At 38.1% G+C, this 27923-nt stretch overlaps 1 protein-coding gene across 3 annotated transcripts in view; it reads left to right on the forward strand.

Moving 5' to 3' along the window:
• The first annotated feature begins 4737 nt into the window (after positions 1 to 4737).
• The window catches only part of LOC120465097 (single-stranded DNA-binding protein 2), a 70784-nt gene continuing 47598 nt past the window's right edge, over positions 4738 to 27923 (forward strand). For 2 of the 3 annotated variants that reach the window (XM_039654717.2, XM_039654718.2), the window contains exons 1-4: positions 4739 to 4958; positions 15162 to 15234; positions 18723 to 18784; positions 23270 to 23354. In XM_039654717.2, coding sequence (XP_039510651.1) covers positions 4903 to 4958; positions 15162 to 15234; positions 18723 to 18784; positions 23270 to 23354 — 276 coding nt within the window. In that variant the 5' untranslated portion in view covers positions 4739 to 4902. Of the gene's footprint in view, positions 4959 to 15161; positions 15235 to 18722; positions 18785 to 23269; positions 23355 to 27923 lie in introns of all 3 variants that reach the window. The other variant, XM_039654715.2, reaches the window with a different exon arrangement.

A 27923-nucleotide genomic window follows, 5' to 3' on the forward strand; every position in this document is an offset into this window, starting at 1 on the left:
TCACAGTTTGAGCCTGATGAATTTTGACATTGTCATCCTGGAATATGGCAATGATACGTCTTCCTACATGGTTGTTTAAGAAAGAAAAAGCTACACACTCCATCAATTAGGATTTGAAGTACTGTTTCCAAACATATAACATGCTAAAAACATATTAATTACTGAAATAATGATCTAAATAGACTCTTAAGGATTTGCCTGTTTAAATCCAAATGAGTAATTATTATTTTGTTTGGCTGAGAAGTGTATAAAAGTATACATAGTTCCCACATGACGTCACAACATACGGGCATTTGCCGATCCGGCGCCATTGCTGAGGGCAAAACATTAGCAGAAGCAATACGACTTGAACGAAGTGAAATGAGTTTCGTGCTATAAAGTGAAAATGGTCATCTCCTGCTGGGTCAATGGATGATAAAATCGTGCCGGAGGTTCAGTTAAATCGGGATTTTACACTATACCCGTCATTAGACTCCGTATGGATGAAGCTTTTGTCCGAACAACGACGGAGATTATGGCTGGCGAGCATAAACAGGAAAGAAACTCGCTCAAAACACGCAAGAATTTGTTTGACAAAAGCACAATGTTGTGTTTTATTGCTAGTGTAAACAAATATAAGTTAACACATTGCAGTTTGAATAATGTCCTGTATGAAGTAAATGACGAGGTATTAAAAACATACAAAACAACATTGTTTCCACTGTTTGATCTCACATTTCAGCATTGCAATCTCAGATTATGTCCCTAAAGATCCCGCGTATAATGTAGTTCCGCATTACATTAATTAAATTGCACGCAAGTTATTTATTTTTATATTCATGCACCGAACCATGACGCCCGCAAGTACATGCATATTACAGAAAGCACCGGTGACTGTTTTAAGGGGAACATGGGAATTAACTTGTGCAGGCTATGGCTTTTTTTAATAGACAGATTAGCATCATGCTACTTCGCTATGATGACTAAGTTACTTTTCCATCGATTGCACTTGAGCAAACGTCACCAAACCAACCCCACGTCAATCTGATCGTACACCTCCAGTGTTTTCCAGGCTCAGAATTGCTTACATGTGTAAAAACTCCTCACCAATACCAGATAATGGTACACATGAAAATACTGTATCTGAGGCAAAGTTGCATAATCAGTGCTCAGTGCTTCCTTCGTTACTGCATACGGATCCACACCATTTATGAATGAAATATTTGCATTGTAGCTCTCTCTGTCTTCATGATTTGCATAACAATATAAACAGAAATAAATATTTGTTTGTAAAACGACATTCTCTGATAAAACTTTGTAAACGCCTATGGTAAACACAGCGGTTTTGCCCTCAAAGATGGCGTCTCCGGGGAGGTCACGTGACATTAGTTCACCTGTGGGAACTATGTATAGTCTGTATCTACAGTATCAGCAGGGGCTAACTATCCCATGCTAACTTTCCCATGCTAACTAGCCAAACTTTAACCCTTTGGAACCTACAAGGAATGCTAGAGAGAAAGAATGTGATAGAATGGGAAGAAGGGATTATAAGGCTGTTTTTCAAACTCTCATTCCCACTGCCGTTGCCACGGTCTAACACACTGAAATACTGAGTTTTGAGGTTTGGTGCGTTTCCATGCAATGATGCCATTCACCACACTTGTTCACAGCACAGCGTTTTTCCACAGGCTCTTCTGCACGATCTGCCTTTTCTCCCCATGCAATTCATTACAGTTTCTCGGTGGTCAACAATGAATGTTGCATCAAAAATGAAATTGCACCCCTGGTTGCCATTTAACCGGGTGTGTCTGTTTATACTTTTCATTACATTTTGCATGATTAGTAACAGAAGTAAATTTTACATGGCATTTCATGCAGTACCCTTCCTCATGTAGATGATTATTTAAATTTGAAGACATTTCTTAAATGAAAACATCCAAGGATAGATGAAGATTGTTGTTTGGAAATGTTGACTGTTTTTTGGGTCTGTTAGTGCAGATTGTTGTGGTGCTGCTGCAGAGGTGGCGAATGCAGGTATTTGCTATTCTCAGAGTGTCTCGCCAAGTCGCTCTCTCCATCTCCCTCACCCTCCATCTTTTGCTTTCTCTCTATCTCCACCTTACTCTCCATCTCTCTCTCTCTCTCTCTTTATATCTTTTCCTTTCTCTTTCTTCCCCCCTCCGTCTCTCTCCCTTGCCCTTTCTCTCTCTCTTACTCTCTCTCTCTCATCGGGAGACGCCTGTGGAATATAGTCATCAGCATGAATTTTTTTCCACTCTCCGAAAGAGGCAAACCCTAACTAACATGTAGTCAGCTGTGCAGTGGCTCTGTCTTTCCCACAAAAAAAAAAAAAAAAAAAAAACAGCATGAAAACATCACCTCAGCTTTGGCATTCCACTCTTCAAAGTCTTAAAGGAACATTTAACAATCACTCACGACAATGCTTATATTCAAATGCAGCAAGTGATTCATTTTCATATATATATTATCCAACATGTCGCCAAGCAGATGTATTGGTATTTAAAAGAAGATGTTGCCAGAGCTATTGCCATAAACATGACTCAGCCATGCCTCATGAACCAAAGAAGGAGGCTGGAGAGCGTGGAAGAACATTCCGGATAAACATCACTTGTGTAATGGAGATGATGTGGTTAGTTGTCCTACACAAGCCTATGGTGTCCTTGTTGACCTAGTATCAGTATGCGCCCTTATACATGCTGTAAATCAGAACCTCACAACCTGACATTTTTCAAAATACAAGTCACTTTTTGGAAGTTCAAATAAGATCACAAGATCTGTATGCATGCATGTATGAAATTTTAAAATTTTAAAGTTTAAAATAACATTTTTTTGTGTGTTTGTGTGTAGATAGGATGAAATTCTTAATTTAATTGATTCAATTTTACTTTATTGATTCATTTGATTAGCTTTTTCATTTAGTGTTCATGCTGACAAAATTTGCAGCATATTTCGTCTTATTCTCACTCTCAGTGTCATAATTAGATTGAGAAAAATGGCTGCTATTATGAAGTGTAATATTAACTAGGCTAAGTACATTTTTAATGCTTAATTACACCTTAAATGGTGGTCAAAAGGCACAGAATGAACTCTGTCTAAAAATGTCTAAACACAACACAGGTGAGGAGTGATATTCGCCATTCGCTTGATGAGAGCATTTTTGCGGTTTTTCCTATTGAAACAGGATTTTAATATAAGAGAAGAGGAGCTAAGTCCTACGTTAGGTGAACTATTCCTTTAAGTGGAGAAAATGATTACAGAAGTCCAGCTTACGTCACCAAATTGAAGTCTGTCATGAAACACAAGAAAAAAGCGGAAACATGGATGAGACATGGATGAATCATTTACAATAATAAAATGCATTAACAACTATATTCATTCCGTGCAGACTTTAAAGGGCTTGTGTCCCCCTTTTTAAGGGCCAAAAGGCATAGTTGCATCATTGCAATGAACCACGATTTGCTACTTTCTATATATTTTTTATATTAGTGCAAGATAAATAAATATTTTGGTTGATTTTCCTGGAATAAATGAAAAATACCATTTTAGATTTGTATTTCTGCCAAACATATTTTATATGTGTATTTCTGGACTAAAAGCTACTCTCTAAACTCCCAGGCAGCAACATAGTGTTGGCCCAGATCCGGCCCAAATCTGGTACACATGGATTCGACATGGCCCAGATGTGGGCCAAATCTGGCCCGACACTATGTTGCTGTCTGTGAAATTAGATATTTTCGGGTCTTTAAATTTAAGTCACAACGAATTTTTTTCAGAGAAAAAAAAAAGTGTCTATGCACACTTCAGAATCTTGCCGAAAGTAGTAGGTCATTCGGGTACTTTTTGTCGACTCTTTTATGAGCAGGCTACTTTATTCGGACACACCTTTTTGTCACATAGCCTACTGTTTTTCGCCTAATTAGTAAGGGAAATATACTGTATGATTTCGGATCATGCAGCCATAGGTCCCGTCCACACTACTGCGTTTTCGTTTAAAAATGGAGAGTTAAAACGAATACGATCTCCGTCCACACCAGCGTATTATCTGCGTATTAGAATAGATCTCCGTCCACATTAAAACGACTGAAAACGCGGATCACGTGACCATTCACTAACACTGGGCATGCGCGTGCCAGTGTAAACAGTGGCTGACGAATCAGGGAAGGATACGTCATGACTGATGACACCCAATCATAGAGCCGAGCATCAGCCTCTGCGTCATCGTTTCTAAACGCCTCCAGTTTGTCCCGTCTTCACTAAAACGCCCTCCGGAGATTCAAAACGTAAAACGGAGCTGCAGCATTTCTAAACTTCTCCGTTTTAGGTCTTCGGGTTTTTCCGTTTTAGTCTGGACGGGAGGTGCAAACATAGCAAAAGGTCTCCGGAGTAGTGTGGACGGGGCCATAGTCACATTGTTTTAAAGCCCAACCTGAGGTGGGACTATATCATTGGTCTGGCCTCTTCTTTTGTCAAATAAACATATTTATTGCTGAAACATATATATTTACAATTATTTCTAATTCTATTGAGAATGCAAATATTAATATCTAGTAATAGTGCTCTGCACGTTACATATTTTAGTTTTCAGTTAAAGTTTGTCACTTGATTTACACAGGTCTAGAGTACAACAATCATACAACGTGCCTTCCCCTTTAAAAAGCCCCTCCTTTTCTCCACAGCAGGGGAGGGTGAGCATAATCCTGGAACAGCGATTGAAAAAAAAAATCCACCAGTGGACTGTTTCAAGTTCCCCCTGTAGAAACTGTGCCTGATTTGTGGCCAATGCTGGAGATGTACGAAAAGGGAGGAAAACACTAAGCGGGTAGCTATGGAGATAGACCGTTTTCCTGGCCGCTTCCTTTGACAGGTGTTGAGTAGGTTAAAAGTCTTCAAACAGAGTCCACCATGTACGCCAAAGGGAAAGGAGCTGTCGTTCCATCCGATAGTCAAGCCAGAGAGAAGTAAGTGAATTTGTGCGTTGTCACATAAAGAGTAAAAACCTGCACGTTCTCTGATGTCTGCGCTGTATTGCACGAGACGGCTAACGTTACCAGCAGCGACACTTTACAAAGTAGTTTATTTGCAGGGTATGTGCAGTGCTCGTTTAGCTGTTTTGATATTGTTTTTGTTTATGCGTGCTGCTTGTACTCGCTTTAACGTTACTTTGTAATGCGTTCAGGTAGTAGGTTTTATATGAAGATGTGTACCATGCAGATGCAGAGTTTGTGGAGGGTTCGTTTAAATGAATGCATGATGCTCTGATGCCTCTTGTACACGAGACATACACAAATCCCACAGACCAAGACCTTGCACGAGCAGCTGTACAGACTAGTGTAATGAAATAGTTTGATTTGATGAGTATATTCGTTACATGGTAGTTGTTTTGAATTAGTTTCAAACACACAGAGCTACTGTTTGTCATTGATCATCATACTTCCACTTTAAGTTGTCATAAATTGTCTGTTTTCTTAAATTGATTTTTATGTGCTGGTGTCTTTGTTTGTTGTCTTAAATGTACAAAGACATTCAAGTAATGATGCTTTGTAATGTATGGCATATTATGTTTACAATGTGGTTTAAACATTTCCCCACAATCATTAAAAACCTGTAAATCTTAGGAGACTTAAAAAAGTATGACTTCCACACAAAGTCAGATATTTCTGTTTGGCTTGTTTATAGTTTTTCTCCAATGGTTAATACGCTACATTTTGGTCTTATTGAAGACATTTGTAGATTAATAAATTGAATTGTCTAGATTATGCATTCAAAGGCACCCTCTCTATGAAAATCCTCATCTGGTAATTATGGCTTTAAAGGTCATGGAAAAGTCAGTGTAAATTCATGGGTTAAAAAATGCGAAAACCTCATTTAAAAGCAAACAGTTTTATATCTCGTCTAGATCTAATGCAGAACAATCATGTGGCGGGCGGTCAATCCTTTACTGCTTTGTAAGGTTGTCCAAAAGTTGCTTTTAGTTCAGCATATACCATAACTCAGCGATGGCTGATAAGTGTCCATGGTTAGTTTATGACAGTGTTGTTCTCATACTTGTAATTTTTGACTAGTTACTTGGGTCTGCATCTGTGATCAGCTTCAGTTGTTCTGTTTAAACCTCTAATTCAGGTTGCGCTAATAGTGTCCACTCAGAATTATGAGATGCTTTGTTTTAGTTAAGCGGTATCATGGATGTTAAATGTCTAGAAATGGCTTGAATGTGTGATTCACCTTTGCAAACATAATTCCTGCTGCTGCTGAACTCACACTCACAATGCAGATTGTATGCTCAGTAGTCGAGAGTTTCTATACTAAGTAAAAAAAAGTTAAAATTACAACTTGTAGCAGAGCATTAAAACACTATAAAATGGATCCATCGAAAGTGCACCGTCTCTGGCCAAAGGAGCAGATGGATTCTGAGTTTGGCAGTGTTGATGCAAGGATGCTGGGCTTTGGTTTTTCATCAGAAACTTTTTAGGAACTTGTCATTTTCACCCTTTTCTCTCGTCTCGCACGTCTGTGCTGGGTTAATAATTGATAGGAGGGTTGAAAACATGATTTTCAAACAGTGCCTTTGTAGGACGGTTATGTGTGATTCATTCATGTTTAAAGATGGTTTTATCAGAGAGCCTCAGGCGAGATGTCAGGTGTGCTCAAGGCATACATTTGGCTGATTTCTTTGATGTGAGGACTCCGTGTGGGCTCTGTTGTGATGAGAGCAGAACGTGGGGACCCGTTTATCTCTGGCAAAGCATTTAGAGACTTTCCTTTGGAGCTTTCATAAGCTGATTTGTCCTTACCTTGGTTCATGTCTAATGAAAGATGTCACGTCCCTGGCCTGAGCGAACCCTTTTAAATGAATGTTACTTTTACCTTAAAACTTATTTATTTTTCCTCATGTCATTCCAAACTGTTATGCTGGTAATTGTTATATGGAATGCACAAAAGACATTTGGAATAATTTCCAAGACCTGTTTTAATTTCCATACAGTTGGAATGAGTCTGCCAAGCTCCAAAACGTTGTAATTGTATGAAACTAGTCCATGGTGGTTTAGACTTTTCTGTTTTCAGTTTATTTCGTTTTAATATTAGTTTTAGTTTTTTTTTTTTTTTTAGGGATGCCAAAGTTACTGCAAGTTACTGCTATCTAGTGGCGTTTTAATGTTTTGTTTTTGCAGGTGGTAATTATTTAAGTTTTCATTAGAAAATCAATTTGGGTCAGTATAAATGTTATAAAGTGTCTTGTTCTCAACATTTAGCTAGTTGATAAAAACTACAATAATCTGAAATATTATTACAATTTTCTATTTTTATTTTAAAATGTAATTTATTCCTGTGTAGGCATCATTGCTCCAGTCTTTCAGAGTTGCATGACCCTTTAGGAATCATTCTAATATGCTGATTTTGTGCTCATGGGAAACATTTCTTATTATCATCAATGTTGAAATCAGTTGTGCACCAAGCAGCTTACAATTTTTGTGGAAACACGATTCATTTATTTTAGGATCATTTTGATAGAAAATTCAAAGAATAATAACACTGTTTCTGAAGCCAGAGTCATTTTTCAAATCAAATAATTCATTAAACATTAAATTCGAAACCCATGACGCTTGATGTTACTGGCATCCAACATGCTCCCATATGATTTGAGACAACTAAAAGGGATAGTTCACCTAAAAATGAAATTTACCCCATCATTTACTCACCCTCAATCCCTCGGAGTACAGAGCCGTGTGGACTTTTATGAAGGATGGGTGCACTTTTTTTTTGGCCTTCAAAATCATATCCTCTATTCACTACAATTTTTATTTATTTATATAACTTAGACTCTATTCGTCTGAAAGAAGAAAGTCATACACCTGGATGGATTGAGGGTGAGTAAATCATGGGGTATTATTTATTTTTGGGTGAGCTATTCCTTAATGGCCCTTTCCCTTCTCTTAAAGGAAGGGGAAAAGGACTAAGTACTATTGCACACCTGCATTATATTGTAGGCCAAGAAGTCTGACCTGTGTTTAATGTTCCCACTTCCCAGACTCCACACAGCGCTACAGGGAGTCATGGTGAGGCTATTTTGCAGAAAGACCTTCTGTTCCAGCAGTACCGTAACATCAGCTCTTTTTACCTCACTCGCCTCAAAACAAACCTACCTATACTGAACTACTCCTCCAACATCACTTGAGTTAGCTCTTGTGAACACCTCCGTTTGGCAAGACTTTCTCCCAGAGGGAGAACAAAAGGGAATGGGGCTGAGAGACTCACGAGTTGTTCCCCTGGGCATCCCCTCCAGCAGACCTTTTGAACAGGGAGGCTGAGCTCTAATACGGCATGTCGCAGGCTCCCGATGCCCCAGCCAGTGACAAGATCTCCACCACCCTCTCGCCATCGCCATAATATGCTTCTTTATGTCCTGTGCTCCTCTGGAGAGAGCATACAATTTAGATTTTGCTGATCAGGTTTGCATACATTAACACCTGCTCTCAGCCATTTGAATTTTAGAGAGCCTGGCATGTAAAGCCAAGCCAGATGTCTTTGAATGCTGTGTAAATATATAATAGAAAATATTTCTTTTTTAGCAGTACATACCAGCTAAGGCAATTAGTACTAAAACTATTGCTTATAGATTTCAAATGAAGTTTTCTTACAAACTTCAGCACATAGGCCTAACGTTTCTAAAACCATTTGTGCTTCGAACATGAACCTCAGATTATGCGGCTTGTTGAGCAAAGGTGGACTTATTCAAAGTGATGCAGGGAGTTTTCAGACCTGTAGATCATTTACTTTGTTCCAAAACATTTTTGTTTCAATGTAGCATTTTCTTCTGTTCGGTTCACTTTCACAATTTCAAAACGTACCAAAATGTGTTTATGCAAGTCACATGTGAGTAGAACTTTCCTCTTATTGGCCAGAGTCTGACAAGTTCGCTCAATGAATCATGTTAAAAAGGCAAGAAACATGAGATGTGCTAACTGGCAGAAAAAGTAGGCTAAAATAAAAACGTGCATGCAGTTCGGTCAGGAATCAAGGCTTCGTCGGGTTAGGATTCTTGCAATGCACGGAGAAGAGTAATACACAGCACAACATTTTTTTTTCTCTCCATACAATGAAAATCAATAATGTGAAATTAATTCTGCATTATGCAAAAGAAGAAAGAAAGATATAAACTTAATGATGAAAGAATTGCCATTTTTGGGTGAAGCATCCTTTTAACTTAACTACAAAAATGTGCCCAGAAAACATCTGGGCAACAGCATAGATGCATACTTTTTTTTTTTTTTGAAAAAACTTTCAGATCATGTTTGCATCCACATTGCAACATGCTAAAATCCTTCAGAACACCCTATCAACCGCATTGCAACGTCCTTAGGACCACCCACAACACCTTGCATTGTGGGAACGTGTTTTGCATGTGGATAGATCATTCAGATTTTCAGAAAATGTAAATATCAGGCTTTTCTTGTTGTATTATAAAGGTTTTCTTGATTTTGATAATTAACTTAAGCATAATCTACAAAACACGTATTCTAATTTTCAAATACTACTTTGTAATGATATAAAACAGATCTGTATTGAGGTTGTTGGTAAGAATGTACTTGTTAGCGGGCTGAAATTGCTGTGATTAACTTATCTAATGAACTTGATCTAATTTATTTTGGCCGCATCCCAGCTTTGCTTGTAGTGTCTGCTCTCTCAGCAAGGCCAGACGCTGCTTCTTGCCCGCACCTCAGGAATGCGTCCCATCAGCTGTAATTCCTTGTTCCCATTCCTCTGTGATGTCTTAAATTGCTCGGTCCTTCGGAATCCAGAGCTCCTGTTCTTGGCTCTCGCACTCAATGTTCCTGACAACTCTCCTTAAAGGTGCAATTGAATGAATGGTGTTCAATAATGCATCAGGGCCAGGTGCTGGTACCCTGTACCAATGCTCACAGTACCCTCCTTCACCCTGATCACATGGGCCTCCCTTCTATGAAATTTTTATCAGCCCACTCCTGGGATTCCACAGTTTGATCCAGATCATCTTGTGCTCCCTCATACTTCAGGAGATGGCAGCTGCTAAATGTTTGCTTCAAGCCCAGCCCCAGAGGTCGAACCACTTTGGCTTTCCTAAACTCTTGCTTATGTTAAGGGAGTAGTAAGCTAAATGAGTTGCAAATTGCAAAGTGGAACAGTTGTCTTGACTAAATTGCTCATTGCAGTAAGTCACTCAGAGACGTGTAATGGTCTTTTGCCCTAAATTTGGAGGCTCTTGCAGTTTATTTCATAGCCAATAAATATCTGGATATGACGCACAACTGTTTTCAGAGGTCTATGTGCTTTCTTGCACTTTAGGTTCATGTTAAGTTTTGATTCAATGCACTTTTACAGAGAAAATACCTTGTTTGAATTATATCCAAATTGTTTTTGAGGTTACGTTGTAAAAGATGCACTGGTCGACCGGCCATAAATCGGCCATAAATTCCATAAGCACCACCTACTGTCAGAGAGCGAATTTGCATTTTCATTCAGTCCGTCTGCTGTTTTTGTTTTGTGCAAGTGTCTACTCTTCTGCTGCATCATTTTATCCACTTTGTCTGTTATAGAGCAAATAAACAACAAATACATTTGCTCAAAGAAAGAAAAATTGACTATCAGAACTGGCCAATTTGCTGGTAAAAAAATAAAACGGACATGAAAAATCATGATTGGTGCATCACTAGTACATAGTTAGAGCTAAAGTCCTAAGGAGTAGATGCCATGTTTAATTCGAAAATGTCGATGTGGGACCGATTTGCTGTATGTTTAATTGAACACACTGTTGCATACTTTGTTTGCATTGCAAATGGAGCTCTGATATGTGACGCTATAGACTGTACATTTAAAAAGGACTGCCCTTAACAGCCTTGTTTTCATTCAGGTAAAATGAAATATGGTATTATTCCTGACTAAGATCTTTAGCGGAGCTTGAATAAGTGTCATGGGTGCCATTCAATTTAAGACAAGGCTTTGAAATGTGTATTCATTGAAGTGGATTTAGCTAAATAATTATGCCACAATAAAAAAAAAAGATTTTTATGAAACATAACAAAGATGTGAATAACAAATATTAAGAAGAAGAAATAAACAAAAGTAAAAATAAAACTTTACTCTGACTTAAACTGATTAACACTGATTCTGAAAGCTGCAGTCCGTAACTTTTTTGGGGGTTAAAAATGATCCAAAATACATATTTGAGAAAATACATAACCAGCCAGTGTTCAAAACTATCTGCTTGTCTTGGCTCGATTTAAAGCGGTAAGCTTGTGATAATGTTTTAAACTCCAGTGGTACTGGTGGATTTCTGTGGGAAAATTGAGCTTGTCTTTGCGTCATAACATTTCTTACTTGTTCAAATGACGTTATTATGTTGGTCATACTTCCAAAAATAATAATCTGTGATTGTGAATACCAGTATCCACACCGGCGCTGTGACTGACAGCTTCACACTCTCCTCAAACACTGTGTTCATCCGCACTGTGCCGCGTCGAGGGTGTTGAAGTACAACTCGCGTAAAGTTGATAAATTCTGCGAATGACAGCAATTGCAGGTTTCGAACAGAGATGGCAACAAAGAGGAAAAACGCCGGACTGCAGCTTTAAAGCTACTGAAGTTATTTAGTCAAGAGAGCAGGGAATGTTTTTGTATTTTGTTGTTTGATTTACAATGACACCAACAGGAATATTTGGATGATGTCATTTTAAGACCGAGTGCACGGATCCAACGAACATACTACTGATGCATCCGAACTTTTAACATAAGCTACGTGTTTGTGTAAAACTTGTGTGTATTTGACAGTTTAAACCAAGCGTGCCGCACAAGTCCTCAAAAGTGAAGCCAAAACGTCTCGATCGCCCCCCTGTGACTGGACCTAGTATAGCTCATAACCCCCGCCTCCCCATGTTATTCAACGGGACGCGAGACCAACTAAACAATTAAATTACACTTCACATATCCTTTTTCCAAAGATAGTTTCTGTCATGTACTGTAGTTTCTATCACGTCGATGTAATTTCAAGTGTTCGTTTTTAAAATAAGTTTGTTTTTAGTTAGTCATGTGATGATAAAAACAGTGCTCTGACATCATGATTGACAGCTGTGATTGACAGGTTCTCTGTGCGAGGTAGTCACTGAAGCATGTGGTTAGTAGTTGTATTTACCTTATTTTAACGAGGTTCTGCAATCAGCAGACATCATTGGAGAAGAACGAAGCAGACAGAGGACACTGAAAGTGTGGGGCGTGTGCTTGCGTTTGATTCAGCGAGAATGAGGGCGCGGCCTTGATTTCGCGGCTTCACTTCCTGCTCACGACTGCGCATGACTGGTCCCGAAACACGCAAGTGCGCAGACTCAAGTTCCAAGATGTCAGCGTCATATCGAGACTCTGGCGGCTTCAGTTCTCTCTGATGGAAAAGAGCGAAGGGGCGTCGTCCATCTTTTTTTTACAGTCTATGGTTTAAACGCAATAAGGTGTGAAAAAAAACATTGTTCAGTACTCGGGTGCTGTGTGACAGTCTTTTAGTGTGCGTGCGTGTGTATTTCAGTTGAACGTGCTCAGAAAGCTTATGTCAGAGCAGCTTGAAAATTAAAAACTTTACCTGGCAAGGCCTTAAAACGCATGCAAATAATAAACCTCCATGATGGCAAAGTACTGTAATGTCACGTGAGCGTGACCCTAGCATTGCATATATGATGTGTATGTAGTACATGGCGTTGTACATATGTTGGGACAGTATGTTGAGAATGTGTACTGTATCACAAGACTACAATCTTTCTTCAAAGAGGTTTTTAAGGGAATTTAGTCTGGCTCTAATGCTCAGTATTTTGGAAAATAGTCTTCAAAACCAACATTAAAAAAAAATCTTGATAAGATTAAAAACTGTGATATGATATTTTTGCCAAATCTCCCACACTTACTTCTCCTTTGTTTTGCCTGTCGCATGAACTGTAAAGTGTTGCTTATTTTTAAAACCTCACGTAAAGCTGACTTTCTAATTCCGTAGATCCTTTGTGGCAATAGAAGAACCTTTAGATGCACTTTGTTTGAACCTCTCGCTCTCATCCACAGTTTTATGGTCGTCGTTGACCCCAACACTATCTCGGTAGGAGGCATTATCATTCTGGTCACTCTCCCGCGCCAGTGTGCTAGTGTTTGTGCTGTAATGGAGCGCTGGATCTCCTCCCTGTCTTTCATATCCAACTTTATCACAGTCATTGACTGGCTGATCAGTGGGAGCTCTCCTCAGCTATTTATGAGCCTGCCACCCTGGATGCCTCCTTCCACTGACTCATTCACCTCCTCGCTGATGCCTGGGAAAGCTTCCTGCTCCCACACAAATACACGCTTCTGCCCAGTGTGTTGGAGTATGTGTGTTAAAGAGAATGCTCCATCAGATTAGTGTTATATTATAGTTTTTATTAACATTATTGTTTGTTTTTATTTTTGCATTTTCAGTTGTTTAATTTTAGCAATTTTATAATGTAAAATTATACGTTTTTATTTAATTCATTCCCGGTTAGTCATTTTTGTGTTTCAACTTAAACTTACTTTAGTTAGTTGCCGAGTTAATGTTTCTAATTTTCATTTAGTTTAAGTTTTACATGTAATATTTTAATTAAAATGTCTTTAATAATTTATTACAAGATCGCTAATTTTCGTAAATATTGGTAAACGGTTAACATACATGCTTCAAAACATTGAGCCGTGGTGTTTATGTGTGTGACACATTCGAATCCAACGTTTTCTGTTTTCGCATTTCCTGTTCTTAGTCTCACTGTATCTATAAGTGGAAAAGGTCAAAAAATCTTCAAGGGATGGTGTAGTACATTTTTATTTATTTATTTATTTTTGTTCTGTCATCATGTTAATCATTCCCAAACTAGTATGGCTTTTTTTCTTCTGTTGAACATAAAAGAAGATATTTTAAAAAGAATGTTTCAGCTCTTTTTATTCATACAATGAAAGCCAATCGGTGAACTATACCTTTACGTTATCTTTTTTTGTTCAAGCAGTGCTTAATTTTACATATAATAAGCAAATATGTTATCTCTTGTGTTGAGAAGTCTGATTTTGACATGAACACGTCCACATGGAATAGCCACTCTGTTGTGTACGCCATCATCACCTTACCCATGGTGGAAATAAGTGTTTTTGCCCCAAATGTGCCGCATCCAGACACAAACTCTGTTTCTACCAAATTGTGCCCGTCTCTCGATGTAATTTTGCTCGGAGAGCTTTGCAGGGCTATTTTCTCTCATGGCTGATGGAAGAGAAAAGGAAAGGATTGGAGCAAGAGGGATGGTATGTTTCAGCCCTGCGGTACACTGGGAGCTGGGTAATTGCTAGCCCAAGCGGCTAAACAACAGACATAATGGATACAGAAAATGACAAAAACACAAGAACCGCGATGGTGCTGTCTGATTACTGTGACAACTCCAGCCATGCTTGCTTTGGCTGATCTCTCTGCTCTTTTCACAGAGTAAACGGGCTGTGGAGATCGGATACGCGGCCGCTGTGGTTGATGGGTGTTTTGTGTGTGCCTGTGGACTTGTGTAATCAACAATCTGTCTGTAGCCACTGATTTTCTTTCAGACACTTTTGAACAGAATCCAGGTCTATAGCTATGTTCTAAAACCTAGTGAGCTGCCTACATCAGCAGCTAGCTTCTAAGGGGCTGTATACACAGAATGTGTTTTTCCAATCCACTGCGCTGTTTTTCCTACGTAAACATGCACTAGGCGGATGTGTTTGACCATTGTGCTTACTTGTGTCTAGTGTTTTTTGCAGTGTCTCATGCATGACAAGATGTTCTGAAAATGCTGCGCTCAAATTAAAAGAACTTCTTTTTGCTCCACTTCACTGCGTCTCACATTTTTAACTGCAAAACGCGTTCTGTCTCTATGAATGGCCCCTACGGCAGCATGCTAAACTTTATTTGGCAGCCACACAAATAGTGATCTGCACTGGGAACTTTACTTGTCGTTGATTTTCATAAAATATGTACATTCACAACTTGCTACATCAAACTTGATGTCAAATAGCACTATATTTGTATTGATATTGTTCATGAAATAAGTTTATTTAGATTTAACATTTCTTCTCAGTGAAGTCTGTTATACCATGAATATAACGACTGTTTCTTTCTTGTTTTCTTCTAGATTAGCTTTATACGTGTACGAGTACTTGTTGCATGTTGGGGCTCAGAAATCAGCACAGACCTTCCTTTCCGAGGTAAGCCTCTATTTTCACACACATGCATGGACACACACAATTTGTTTCTGAGGACATCTCTTAGACTTCCATTGGGTTAATGATATTTTCTATCCCCTATTACTCCCTAAAAATGACACTCACAGAAACATGTGCAGCATTAAATTCAAATAGAAGCATGATTGATTTATAAGCCTTTTTAACTAGCCACCCAACTAATAAGTGATCTGGGTTCACTATATTAGTGAGGACATATGGACCCTACAAGTATAGTGCTACTTTTACTTATACACACGTACACACACACAATTTGTAGTTCGAAAACTACATATATACACTCCTGGGCAAAAAATAAAATAAAAAATGGGTCAAGGCAAAAAAGAATTGCACATTAATTTTTTCAGTGAATGTCATGCTTTTTCGTCATTAGAACGTCTGCATCTGAGGCAGTCAGTCCATCACATCACGTTTTCATCAGCTTAAAGTTATGAAGTTTATTATAGCTGCATTTTTCTGTTGTTGTTTTTTTGTGTGTCATTTGGCCAAAATTTTACATTATAAAGAAGCGTAGCTACACACAGGCTATTTTAGCTGTCACTCGAGGTCAAATCTAAGATGCTCTTCTCCGCTCCTCAAATTCATAAAAGATCACCCTTTTTATATTAAAGCGTTTCTTGAGTAAAGAAATCGCTGTACTAATTCAAAGAACCAATTGAAGAGTTCAGATGCAAAAGCCTCTAAATGCCATTTGAAATTTTCTTCTTTAATGATGAATTTTATCAAGCTTGTATATTTAAGTTCAGTAATTTCACTTAAACAATTAATAGGTAATCATCATTGCCATTTAAGTGAAATTACTGAACTTAAATATACAAGCTTGATGAAAATGATCATTCTAGAAGAAAATTTCAAATGGCACTTAGAGGCTTTTGCATCTGAACTCTTCAATTCTTTATTTACCCTTCCATCGTAAATAAGCAGAGATGCTCCAAACTGCTTGTGACACTTCATTTAGGATAGAAATGGGGTGGAGTTATGAGGTTTGACTGACAGTTTGAGGAGGCAAGGGAGTTACAAGATTTGGTCTCAAGCACTTTGTAATACTTGTAATGGTTAAATATTTGCAAAACCCACAGGCAGATGTAAACATTTTGATATTTTAAAGTGTATTATTAATTTATAAAGTAACCAAAAAAAGGCTCCCAGTTCGATTGAGTTTAATGTGAGACCAAATATTCACTATAATGTATGACCATCAGGTCTAAACATGAGCCTGATGGACTTGTTCTCAAGCCACTTCTTTGCGTTCTTTGCAATTTGGGCAGGAGCATTGTCTTTGCTCTTTTGATAACAACTTTTCATTTGTGGGAACTGGGAAGCAAGTCAGTCTGCAATATTCTCCTGTACTCCTAAGCATTAAATGCATTTTCACAGTGAACCAATACCAGGAGCTAAAAAGGATCACCACAAAATATCATTCTGCCTTTGTTTTGTTTTTTTGAGACAGCAATGGCTTTTTAAGTAGTGTATTTTCTTAAATGTGTCTAATTTCCTGACCAATCACTTGTGGTTAAGACAAATAAAAGCTTTTTATATATATATGTGTGTATATATATATATATATATATATATATATATATATATATATATATATATATATATATATATTATACATATTTGTTTTGCCCAGGAGTACATATGTATACTTATGTAAGTTATGTTATTATTATTGACACTTTTGTGTGTAAATGCAATGCACACAATAAGCAAAATACAATATATTTAAATTTTGCAATGTGCAATATATATATTTTTTTCCTAATGTGGTGATTTGGCATCACTTACAAAAGCATGTTTTCTATCAAACTTGTTCTTTATGTAATGCTATACAATCTAAATTGAATCCACTTGTTTCATTTGAACTGGTCAGGATGTTGTGTGTGTTGAGTGTGTGCTGTGCTGTACTGCCACAGTAACATGTTTCAGGATATGTGTTCATCCATTCCACATTTAAATGGTAACTTTTGATTTTTTTTGTTTGTATAAATAAATATCTAACACACAACATATTCACATAATTGTTTGCTTTTCCCTATATTTCTCCTCTCTCAGAATCTATGAACCAGTACGTGTGCACCAACCATGTGCAGAATTATTAATTACCCGTCATTAATTATCTGGTAAATAGCTGTTTATGTTACGCCGACCGGCAGGACTTTTAGTTGCAGTGTATTTGTGGACAGCCATTTCCGCCCATTGCTCTGTTACCCCGGGCTGTTTTTTTCCACCCCGTTGACTCGGCGGCATCTCTACTGCGTTGCGGCATTGTTTCTCTGTTTCTGCAGCACTTCTCAAAAGCACCACAAGTTGGTCAGATGTTTATCGTGCCGTTTGGCAGCCTGACGAGGTGAAATTGACTGATAATGTGTTCTTAACCTTCAGACCTGCTTCGGTAATCCACTTTCAGCTGCAGTGAACAAACCTATCCTCTCTATCCTCTTAGAATTGTTTTTCTCGCTACATTTTCCTGTGTAATCATCCATATATAATTGTTATAATAGGCTAATTCATTCCTCACACTTCCCATGGTCAGTTCAGGTCCCTCTACTCACCTATTACAAAGGGGAACGTTTCTTAAATACACTGAGATTATGGCCTTAATGAGAGGCGCCCTGGTCATTTCCACACAAGCAGAAGGGATGGAGAGTGAAAGTGAGCCCCAAGGACTGAATGAAGCGTAGGAAAAACAGAAGCCATGATTAATTTTTAGGGTCATGGCTCTAGAAGGCTAATGCCTGCTGTAGGTCTCCACAATGGTTGATAAAGCAGAGTAATGACGTTGCCTTAAAGTCATGTAGCAGTAGTCGTATGTATGAGATATGGGCATGTGAAGGGCTTCAACATTGTAACTACCAGTTGTGAATCTCTGGATTTTCTTTGAGCTCTGACTTTCTGAGTTGAGAGTGTCTTAATTAATCAGTCATGGTGGAAGCCACTTACTATTGGTCATAATTATGTTTGCATTGTGAATGCTGACTTTAGTTATTATACATGTTGTATGTTGTTAAAGGCATAATGTAGTTCAACCAAAATATGTATTTTCTCATCATTTACTTGACTTTCTTACTTCTGCTGACCATGAAAGAAGATATTTTCAAGAGCTATTTTTGTCCGTATAACGAAAGTCATGGTTTGAAACAATGTGAGGGTGATATGCATTGACCATAATTCTGTTGTATTAGTCCAAAAAAAGTGAAATTGCCCAGACCAAAATCAATTCAACGCACGTCCTATGACTCCTATCAGGAACATCTGATATATTTCTCCTATAGAAGGATGGAGTGAGGAACAGTATAATGCTGTGGTGGAAAAAAGCAGGATGATGTATGGGATGTGGATTGGGTCAGGGACCAGTCTGTAGAACGTCTGACAGGAAAATGTGTCGCATATTATCTACAATCTCAAAACCACTCTCTTTCTCCATTCTTTCCTCACACTGCCTGTTGTAGATCCGATGGGAGAAGAACATTACGCTAGGGGAGCCTCCTGGATTCCTCCATTCATGGTGGTGGTAAGTCCCGTATGTGTTTTTTATTTTTGCTTGAAGAGCCGTCTATATATCTGTGTGCAATCTAGTACAGTGAGTATTTCAAAATGGACAGATATATTTCTTTTATTATGAATGCACTGTAAAGTTGTTTTTAAGTGTTTTTTTTCCTCAGTACTTGCTGAACGCACTCATTTGCCATCAAGCTACGAAATCACCGCTCATCCGATCATATTTAGGAGTATTAACTAAGACAAGCATCACTATTACTGTTATGCAGAGTTAGTTTGACCAAACCTCTAAAATGTCTAATCATGCACCTCTCGTTATGGCTGGTTAAAGCAAAAACTCAGAGCTAGGATTTATAGCTTGTACCTGTATCGCATTACACCTGCTTAACAGCAAGGATGGAGGATTCTGAATGTCCAACTTTTTAAACTTGTCAGCTTGGTACAATTATCTCGCTGGTTGACAGATGAGATTTTGTTGAAATTTCAAGAATGACTCGTGTTAATCTTGGTATATATATACAGTATATATATACAGTATATATATATATATATATATATATATATATATATATATATATAAATAGTATATATATATGAAGAGTTCAGATGCAAAAGCCTCTAAGTACCATTTGAAATTTTCTTCTAGAATGATCATTTTTATCAAACTTGTATATTTAAGTTCAGTGATTTCACTTAAATGGCAATGATAATTACCTATTAATTGTTATTTAAGTGAAATTACTGAAATTTAATATAGAAGTTTGATAAAAATCATCATTAAAGAAGAAAATTTCAAATGGCATTTAGAGGCTTTTGCATCTGAACTCTTCATATATATATATATATATATATATATATATATAATTTAATTAATTTAATTTATAAATAAATATTAAAGAACAAATAATATTAAAAAAACTATATATTTTTTGAACAAGCAGAAAAAAATCCTCATCCTTGTTCCCTGACCTGGTTAACCGACAAATGTGAAAGATACAGTTAAGCCAAAAATTTCCTCACTCCTAACTCAAAAGCAACCCCACCAAAGAGAGAAAGTCTATCTATTACAAGAGCACCTTCAATATTGTTTGTATTCACTTTCTCCGTATTGATTTATACTAATCTAGGTTTAAGGTTGGCTGTGACACCCGCCGTCAAACTTTATGTTTAACCTGCTGCGGTTTGACCCATGGCAGTGGATGTATTATTGGGTCAGGCAGCCTTTATGGAGGCCACGTCTGCCGGGTCTGGTCTCTCCCACCCCTCTCCTTCAGACAAAAGGCCCAGATGGTGGGGCAAAGACGTGTCCCATCCCTCCTCTAAACCCCTTCCATCAACCTTTGTCTCTGCTGCTGTCCTTTGTTCCTGTTAAAGACCCCAAACACAGATTAACTCTTTGCATACCGTTCCCCTTTGTGGGGAAGTGTCTGAATCCCCCACTGGCCCAATTTGGATATATTCTCCTTCATTGGGGGTGGTCAGTGACAAACTGAGGGCCAGTGGGGGGCCAGGGGGTCAAAACAGCTCACCGGTCGGTAGTAGTCGTATAGGATAAAGGGAGATAAGTGTAGATTTGAGGAAGGAACGCCTGTTGTTAAACCTCACCTCCTGTGCGTTAGCGCATTGTAACTCTTTGTGACGGCTCGCCAACTTCCCCATAATTGAATCTCTCATATTGCTCGTGTTCAGTCGGCGAGGATTCTGTTATTAACAGTAAGCCTTGCGGATGTTCCGGTACCTGAGGTCAGCGACTGCACAAGGGTCGGGATTATCTTGTTTCTCAAATGCAAATGACACACCACTGTACTCTTAGTCATACACATGCGAAAGAGCTCCTTACTGTAAAGTATATTTACGTATGGATGTGGTTGTATTACCCCAGCTTTTGTCTTGTACTGTCTTCACCATTAGGATTTGCTTAATTGCCCCCAGAGAAGAGCTTAGTGTTTAAGAGAATCTATTAACATGAGAATGTAGCTCCCTCCAATTAGCATCAGAGGCACGCGTAAAGCTCGACTCATTGTAATTGCATTGTTTGGCTTGTAGGGAACTGCCATGACGTCAGTCTGGCAAACCTGTGTGTGGGGTTGGACCATGCATACAAGTCAGCCATTAAACTTTACTACACAGGTTATTTGATTCAAAATAGAAAAAAGTACCATTCAAAAGTTGAATTAGTGAGTTTAAAAAAGAAGAAATTATTACTTCTATTCAACCAAGATGCATTAAATTGATCAAATGTGACATTTTCTAATATTGTTTAGTTTTCACAAAAAGTATTAAGCAGGACAACCATTTTCGACATTTCGACAAATGTTCTTGTGCACCAAATCAGCATATTAGAATGATTTCTGAAGGATCATGTTACACTGAAGATTGGAGCTGAAAATTCAGCTTTGCCAAATGCATTATCGTTCCATGTGGCCATTGCAGAAATAGAAGGCTTCAGCTGTTTAAAATGGTGGAGAGAAATTTTTCCTGAACATATATGATCTGTGATTGTTATAATCTCAGAGTCCAGTAAATGGTTACATTTCACAGAACAGTCTTTTAACAGCAAGCTAGTCTATTTAAATGTCAAATAAAGCTGACACATGGGTGTTTAATTATTCAGTTTTTTTAAAAATGATTTAAACCATTTATATTTATAGGTTTAGCATAATGTATAGCATACATTAACCTTTATATTTGTTTGTATAGCCCTCAGTTTGGATGTTGTATTTGGAGAACATTGACATTTTTTTGTAATTTAGAGATTTTGCTTAATAATGTATGCAAAAATATGTTTGTTGAAATGCTATCCAGCCATTTATCTGGAACATGAGAGGTTTTCCCCCCACCTATTTCTCTCTCACTTCCTATCCCTCTCTTTTTCTCCCTCCATTTTTCCCCTCTCTCTTTCCATGTCTGTTTCTAGTTTCCTCTTCCCATTAATGTTCCCCACCCCCACATTCAAAGAGTCCCTCGTTTTTATTCTCTCTCTCTCCCTCTCTCTCTCTCTCTCTCTCTCTCTCTCTCTCTCTCTCTCTCTCTCTCTCTCTCTCTCTCTCTCTCCCTCCCTCTCCTTTCCTGTGTTACTCTTTCACTTGCTCTACAAGTGTTCAGGAATGTTCTTTATCCTGGTAAATATTTGCAGGAAAAAATCAGATAGTTCTCTGCATCAGCACAAAGGCAATCCTATAAACAGGTTTCCCAATTCAGGTCAAATAGTATAAAAACAAAAAATAGTTTTGTCTGAGATTTGGATATGTATATGAGGAGTTTTTTCCCCCAAAATGCTATAAATCCATTTCAATAGTTTTCAGAATTACATTTTTTACTTTTTACCCACACATTTTGTGAATATTCAAATTATCCTGTTAAAATGTTTTATTGGTTCAGTCTGAACATGTTGAACAATGATTATTAAATTAAACAACAATATTGTTTATGATAAATTAAAAGTTAATTTTATTTTTATTCAAAACGCTATAAATCCATCCATTTTTTTTTCAAAAATGTATGGGTTGTCATTTAAAGGACAGGAAAAAAGCAAAAGGACATGCAACATATAATCAAGGGCTTATACTATAAATTAATAGAAATTAAATTTAGTAACACAACCTGAAAAAAAGTAATGATCTAGCCGTGCTGGATTGCGTAGAACGCTCATCGAATTCGAGGATTTATCGCGTTTAGGCTAAAAATAGGTTTGGCGCTTATTGCTGTTTGGAAAGAAACTGCATCTTGCAGTACATTTTAAACAAGGAAATATAGCGATTTGGCATGAAACGTTGATGGAGCAGCGAATGGGTTCTGTCCACAGCAGAATGACACAACAAACTCTTTTTTTTTTTTTTTTTTTTAAATGGTGTTTATCGCGTTTTGGAAAAGAGCTCTTCATATATATATATATATATATATATATATATATATATATATATATATATAGCACATACTGGAGGAGAACCTGACTGAACTTAGACTGAACGATGTTTATTTACTCTTTCTTGGTGAGAGCAACAGCAGGCACACGTCGTGTGGCAATGGTTAGCCTTTTCTTCCAGGAGATTTTATAGGTTATCCATTAAATCGATATCTGAAGACCTGGAGTGATCTAATTTGGGCCAGTTAAACAGGTACTTAGTTTCAGTGCAGTAATTAAAATACCATTTGGACGCAAACCTTGTTCACCCTCCAAACATCCCTGCAGGACCCAACGGCTCTTAATTGAGGAAATCCCTGGCTTAATTGATTTGTTACCTGCTGTTTTTTGCCAAGCGGGTGGAAGCGGTAAAAGCGTGTACAAACCTCACCAATGCAGCTCAAGTTTAACTGGACTTTTTTTTTTTTTCCCATGCTGGCTTTCCTCATCATTAATAAAGCTCAAATGAAGTCAAAGAAATGTATTGGCTGCTTACAAGTTTTTGTATGTGGTATGAGGCTTATGTATTTCAACTGGTTTGACTTCATATGTGTTGTATTTAACGGTCTCAATCTCTCCTGTTTCTTGTTGCAGTGTATTCTGGGATTTGTACTGTGCCGCTCCAGACCGCCGTGAGACCTGTGAGCACTCCAGCGAGGCCAAGGCCTTCCACGACTATGTGAGTGACAGACAAACTTGTCGTCTTTTAGTCTTCTAGGTGGTGTGGGCAGAGCCGAGCCTCTCATCCAGTGGCAATGTGCGTTGGGTCTCAGCCTCAGTCTGTTGTTCATGTGATGGTATTTAGTGAATGACACATGGCAGATTTGCTTACCAATGCGTCACATGATGCAAGCGGCCCATAGGCACATAAAGGTTAAGTGAGCTGAATAGAGGGTTTTCGCGTGAATAAGTGCGTGCTAGATGCGTTATGTGTGTACATGAGTGTTTTGCTCCAGATCATGTTTCTCCCTGGTTGTCCTTTTTAAAAATGCTCACGGTATGTAATTGTGTGTTATAGGAAGACAAGTATGGGATGTTTATTTCCGTTTATTTTTCCGGCGATGGCTTTCATAAAGCAGCTGTACAGCATTCCTGGGAACACAGAATTGTGTGGCTTCTTTAATTTGCACAGACAGACATGTAATCTGATTAACATACTGAATGCTCTGCATTCACAGATGTAATATTTCAGTAACAGTGAAAGGCATAATGAAATGTCAGTTGTTGTTGCCTGGATGCCCGCGGGTGCGAGTCAGCGAGAAAGATAGATGGACTGCTCAGAACAGGTTGACTGTAAATGTTTGGATAATGCATATGTTTGTTAAAATTAAGGTCATATAAGGTTTGCTGAGTCTTTGTTGCAATGCAGTTTTTAATGCCTTAGTCTTAGTCTTCCAAAAAGAGTTTCAATCAAACTAAATTAAAGGAATTTATTGGGTTAAATGCAGTTTATGGCCAATATTAAATGGATAGTACATGAATATAGTTTAATGATTCAAACAAATGTTTTTCTTTTTTTAATTCACTGAATATATTTTTTCTGAATAATAAGTTGTAAATTGTCCATTGAGAAAGCTGTCTTGAGTTTTGAACTGGCATTTCTGTTAATCTGGTTATTGGTTAAAGCTAATAGTCTAAAAATGGACAAATATTGGCTGATTCATTCATTCTTGTCACTAATATGATACAATTAGTTTTAAATATACTGAATTTTGTACTGTGTTGAAGTCAGTTCTACAAGAGCTATGTTCTAACGTCTGGTGAAGTAGCTTCAGAAACATCATTTACATAAGCTAAGACAGAACAAGAGAGATAAAAAGGGAATGTGATTTAGTGGCTAATGGTATCAGGGTTAGTTCAGAGAGCCTGACCTCTAGTCTATCATGCTGAACTTGACTGGTGGCGTTTATAGAGACGACAGCTCAGAAGGAGCCTGCACAGTGTCAAGAGTTCTGTCAACATCTGGAAGGAAACCAATCCAATTTCATTCCACCGACCAACATTGCACTGGCTTGTATAAAAAAGCAAAGCAAATATTTGACTAAAATGTATCCGCCCTCTGGGATGTGATTTGCAGTATTTTACTAATAGCTAATCGCAAACGCCTCATGCGTGTCGTCGCTCATTGATCTTAAATGTATTACTTGTTTAAATTACTTTGTTAAACATGGTTAAATATGCACATCCTTTTCATTAGTTGTGCAAATATTTCCTTTTTTTCTAAACCAAAAGAATTTTTTTTCTGATTAGAACGTGTGGATTTTTTTCCAGTATGCAGTTTTTAACATTCTCTTCATCTGCTTAAAGGAATAGTTCACCCAAAAAATATAATTTTATTCAAAGTCAGTGTTCAGTGGAACAGTGTTATTTTAGTATTATTTATATACACTCACCGGCCACTTTATTAGGTACCCCATGCTAGTAACGGGTTGGACCCCCTTTTGCCTTCAGAACTGCTTCAATTCTTCGTGGCATAGATTCAACAAGGTGCTGGAAGCATTCCTCAGGGAGTTTGGTCCATATTGACATGATGGCATCACACAGTTGCCGCAGATTTGTCGGCTGCACATCCATGATGCGAATCTCCCGTTCCACCACATCCCAAAGATGCTCTATTGGATTGATATCTGGTGACTGTGGAGGCCATTTGAGTACAGCGAACTCATTGTCATGTTCAAGAAACCAGTCTGAGATGATTCCAGCTTTATGACATGGCGCATTATCCTGCTGAAAGTAGCCATCAGAAGTTGGGTACATTGTGGTCATAAAGGGATGGACATGGTCAGCAACAATACTCAGGTAGGCTGTGGCGTTGCAACGATGCTCAATTGGTACCAAGGGGCCCAAAGAGTGCCAAGAAAATATTCCCCACACCATGACACCACCACCACCAGCCTGAACCGTTGATACAAGGCAGGATGGATCCATGCTTTCATGTTGTAGACGCCAAATTCTGACCCTACCATCCGAATGTCGCAGCAGAAATCGAGACTCATCAGACCAGGCAACGTTTTTCCAATCTTCTATTGTCCAATTTCGATGAGCTTGTGCAAATTGTAGCCTCAGTTTCCTGTTCTTAGCTGAAAGGAGTGGCACCCGGTGTGGTCTTCTGCTGCTGTAGCCCATCTGCCTCAAAGTTCGACGTACTGTGCGTTCAGAGATGCTCTTCTGCCCACCTTGGTTGTAACGGGTGGTTATTTGAGTCACTGTTGCCCTTCTATCAGCTCGAACCAGTCTGGCCATTCTCCTCTGACCTCTGGCATCAACAAGGCATTTCCGCCCACAGAACTGCCGCTCACTGGATGTTTTTTCTTTTTCGGACCATTCTCTGTAAACCCTAGAGATGGTTGTGCGTGAAAATCCCAGTAGATTAGCAGTTTCTGAAATACTCAGACCAGCCCTTCTGGCACCAACAATCATGCCACGTTCAAAGTCACTCAAATCACCTTTCTTCCCCATACTGATGCTCGGTTTGAACTGCAGGAGATTGTCTTGACCATGTCTACATGCCTAAATGCACTGAGTTGCCGCCATGTGATTGGCTGCTTAGAAATTAAGTGTTAACGAGCAGTTGGACAGGTGTACCTAATAAAGTGGCCGGTGAGTGTACATTTATAGTATTTGTATAGCATATTTTATAGCGTATTTTGTGCTTTTGTAATTTTTCTATTTTTTAACCATTTTAGTACTTTTTTTTTAGTTTGTTCCCAATGTAACATTTCAAGGTTTTAATCTAATATTATATTTTATTTCATCTTTTTTCAATTAATGAACATTATTTTGAATTAACAATAAAAACACTGCTGTGAACGCAAAAAGTGTTTTACAACAATTTTTTACATACAGTATATCTTTCTAATGTAACAAAAGTAACCATCAGCTGTCAAAGCAAAATTATGAATACCCATATATATATATATATATATATATATATATATATATAATATAATATAATATAAATATTGATTTAAAATCAGTGCTTTGTTTTATCACAGTTATCATGCATCATGTATACATTATCATATGACTTCAGAACACTTGGAATATAACTCATAAGGTGTTGTAATATATAAGGTGAGTCATAAGGTGTATTTTATGGTGTGTTCAATGCTTATTTGTCCTTTTTGGAGCTTGAGGTCACTATAAACTGTTTTTTTATGACCAGTCAATGTATATGTACATTTATTTTTGTGTTCCACTGCAAACAGTCTTTTGTGTGTGTGTGTAAATGAGCCTTTGTGTGTTGTAGAGCTGCAGTATCATGTGTGCCTGTCTTGGCAAGGTCTTTGCTGCTACTAGGGTGTCCTTGAGTTCAGTGATTTATCATGTTCTTATTCTGATCCCTTTGCTCCCTTGTTGGGTCACAACTCTGTATAGGCCTGTGGTGTGTGTGTGTGTGTGTGTGTGTCCGTACCTGTTTGAGTCTTCAGGTCTGCATTGCCGACTCCTTCCTTGCTGCTTCTGCTGTGCTAACATTCAAACAGTCAGGAATCCTCTAGGTATAAGATAATGGAATATAACGGTCTAATCCTATAATCCTGGGAATGGTTGAGGGCTAATCCAGGGATCTTGTGGGATTGGTGTCTTGGCAATGGGATTGGAATGTTGGGACGCAACACCTCTGAATGCCAGAGTCATCTGTGTGCTCTTCACTTTCTGCTGGGCTTGAGTCGTAAAGCTTTATAATGAGCATTGATTATCTCAGAACATGCTTACACCTCGGATCTGCTTGACGATCCAGATACTTCTTATGTTATAATAATAATAATAATAATAATAATACATTTTATTTAAAGCGCCTTATCAGGACACCCAAGGACACTGTACAACGCAGATAAAAAAAAAACACACATTAAAAACAAAACAATAAAATTGGCAAGACAGCATTGGTGTGATATGGGTCAGACGGAATATGATTGTCTAAACAACAGAGTTTTGAGTTTGGATTTGAAAACATTAAATGAGTCAAGGGTACGAAGATCTGGAGGGAGGGAATTCCAAAGATGGGGAGCAGAGCGACTAAAAGCCCTGCCCCCCATTGTGACAAGCCGAGCAGGGGGAACAGAAAGCTGGCAGGTGTGAGAGGATCGGAGTGAACGAGTAGGGATGTTTAAATGGAGAAGATCTGATATATATGAAGGAACCATGTTGTGAACTGCTTTGAAGGTGATGAGAAGTATTTTAAAAATGATCCTCTGTTTAACAGGAAGCCAGTGAAGCTGTTGCAAGATGGGAGTGATATGATGAG

This window comes from Pimephales promelas, chromosome 5 (genome assembly GCF_988280905.1).
Source record: "Pimephales promelas chromosome 5, fPimPro1.hap1.1, whole genome shotgun sequence".
Lineage (NCBI taxonomy): Eukaryota > Metazoa > Chordata > Actinopteri > Cypriniformes > Leuciscidae > Pimephales > Pimephales promelas.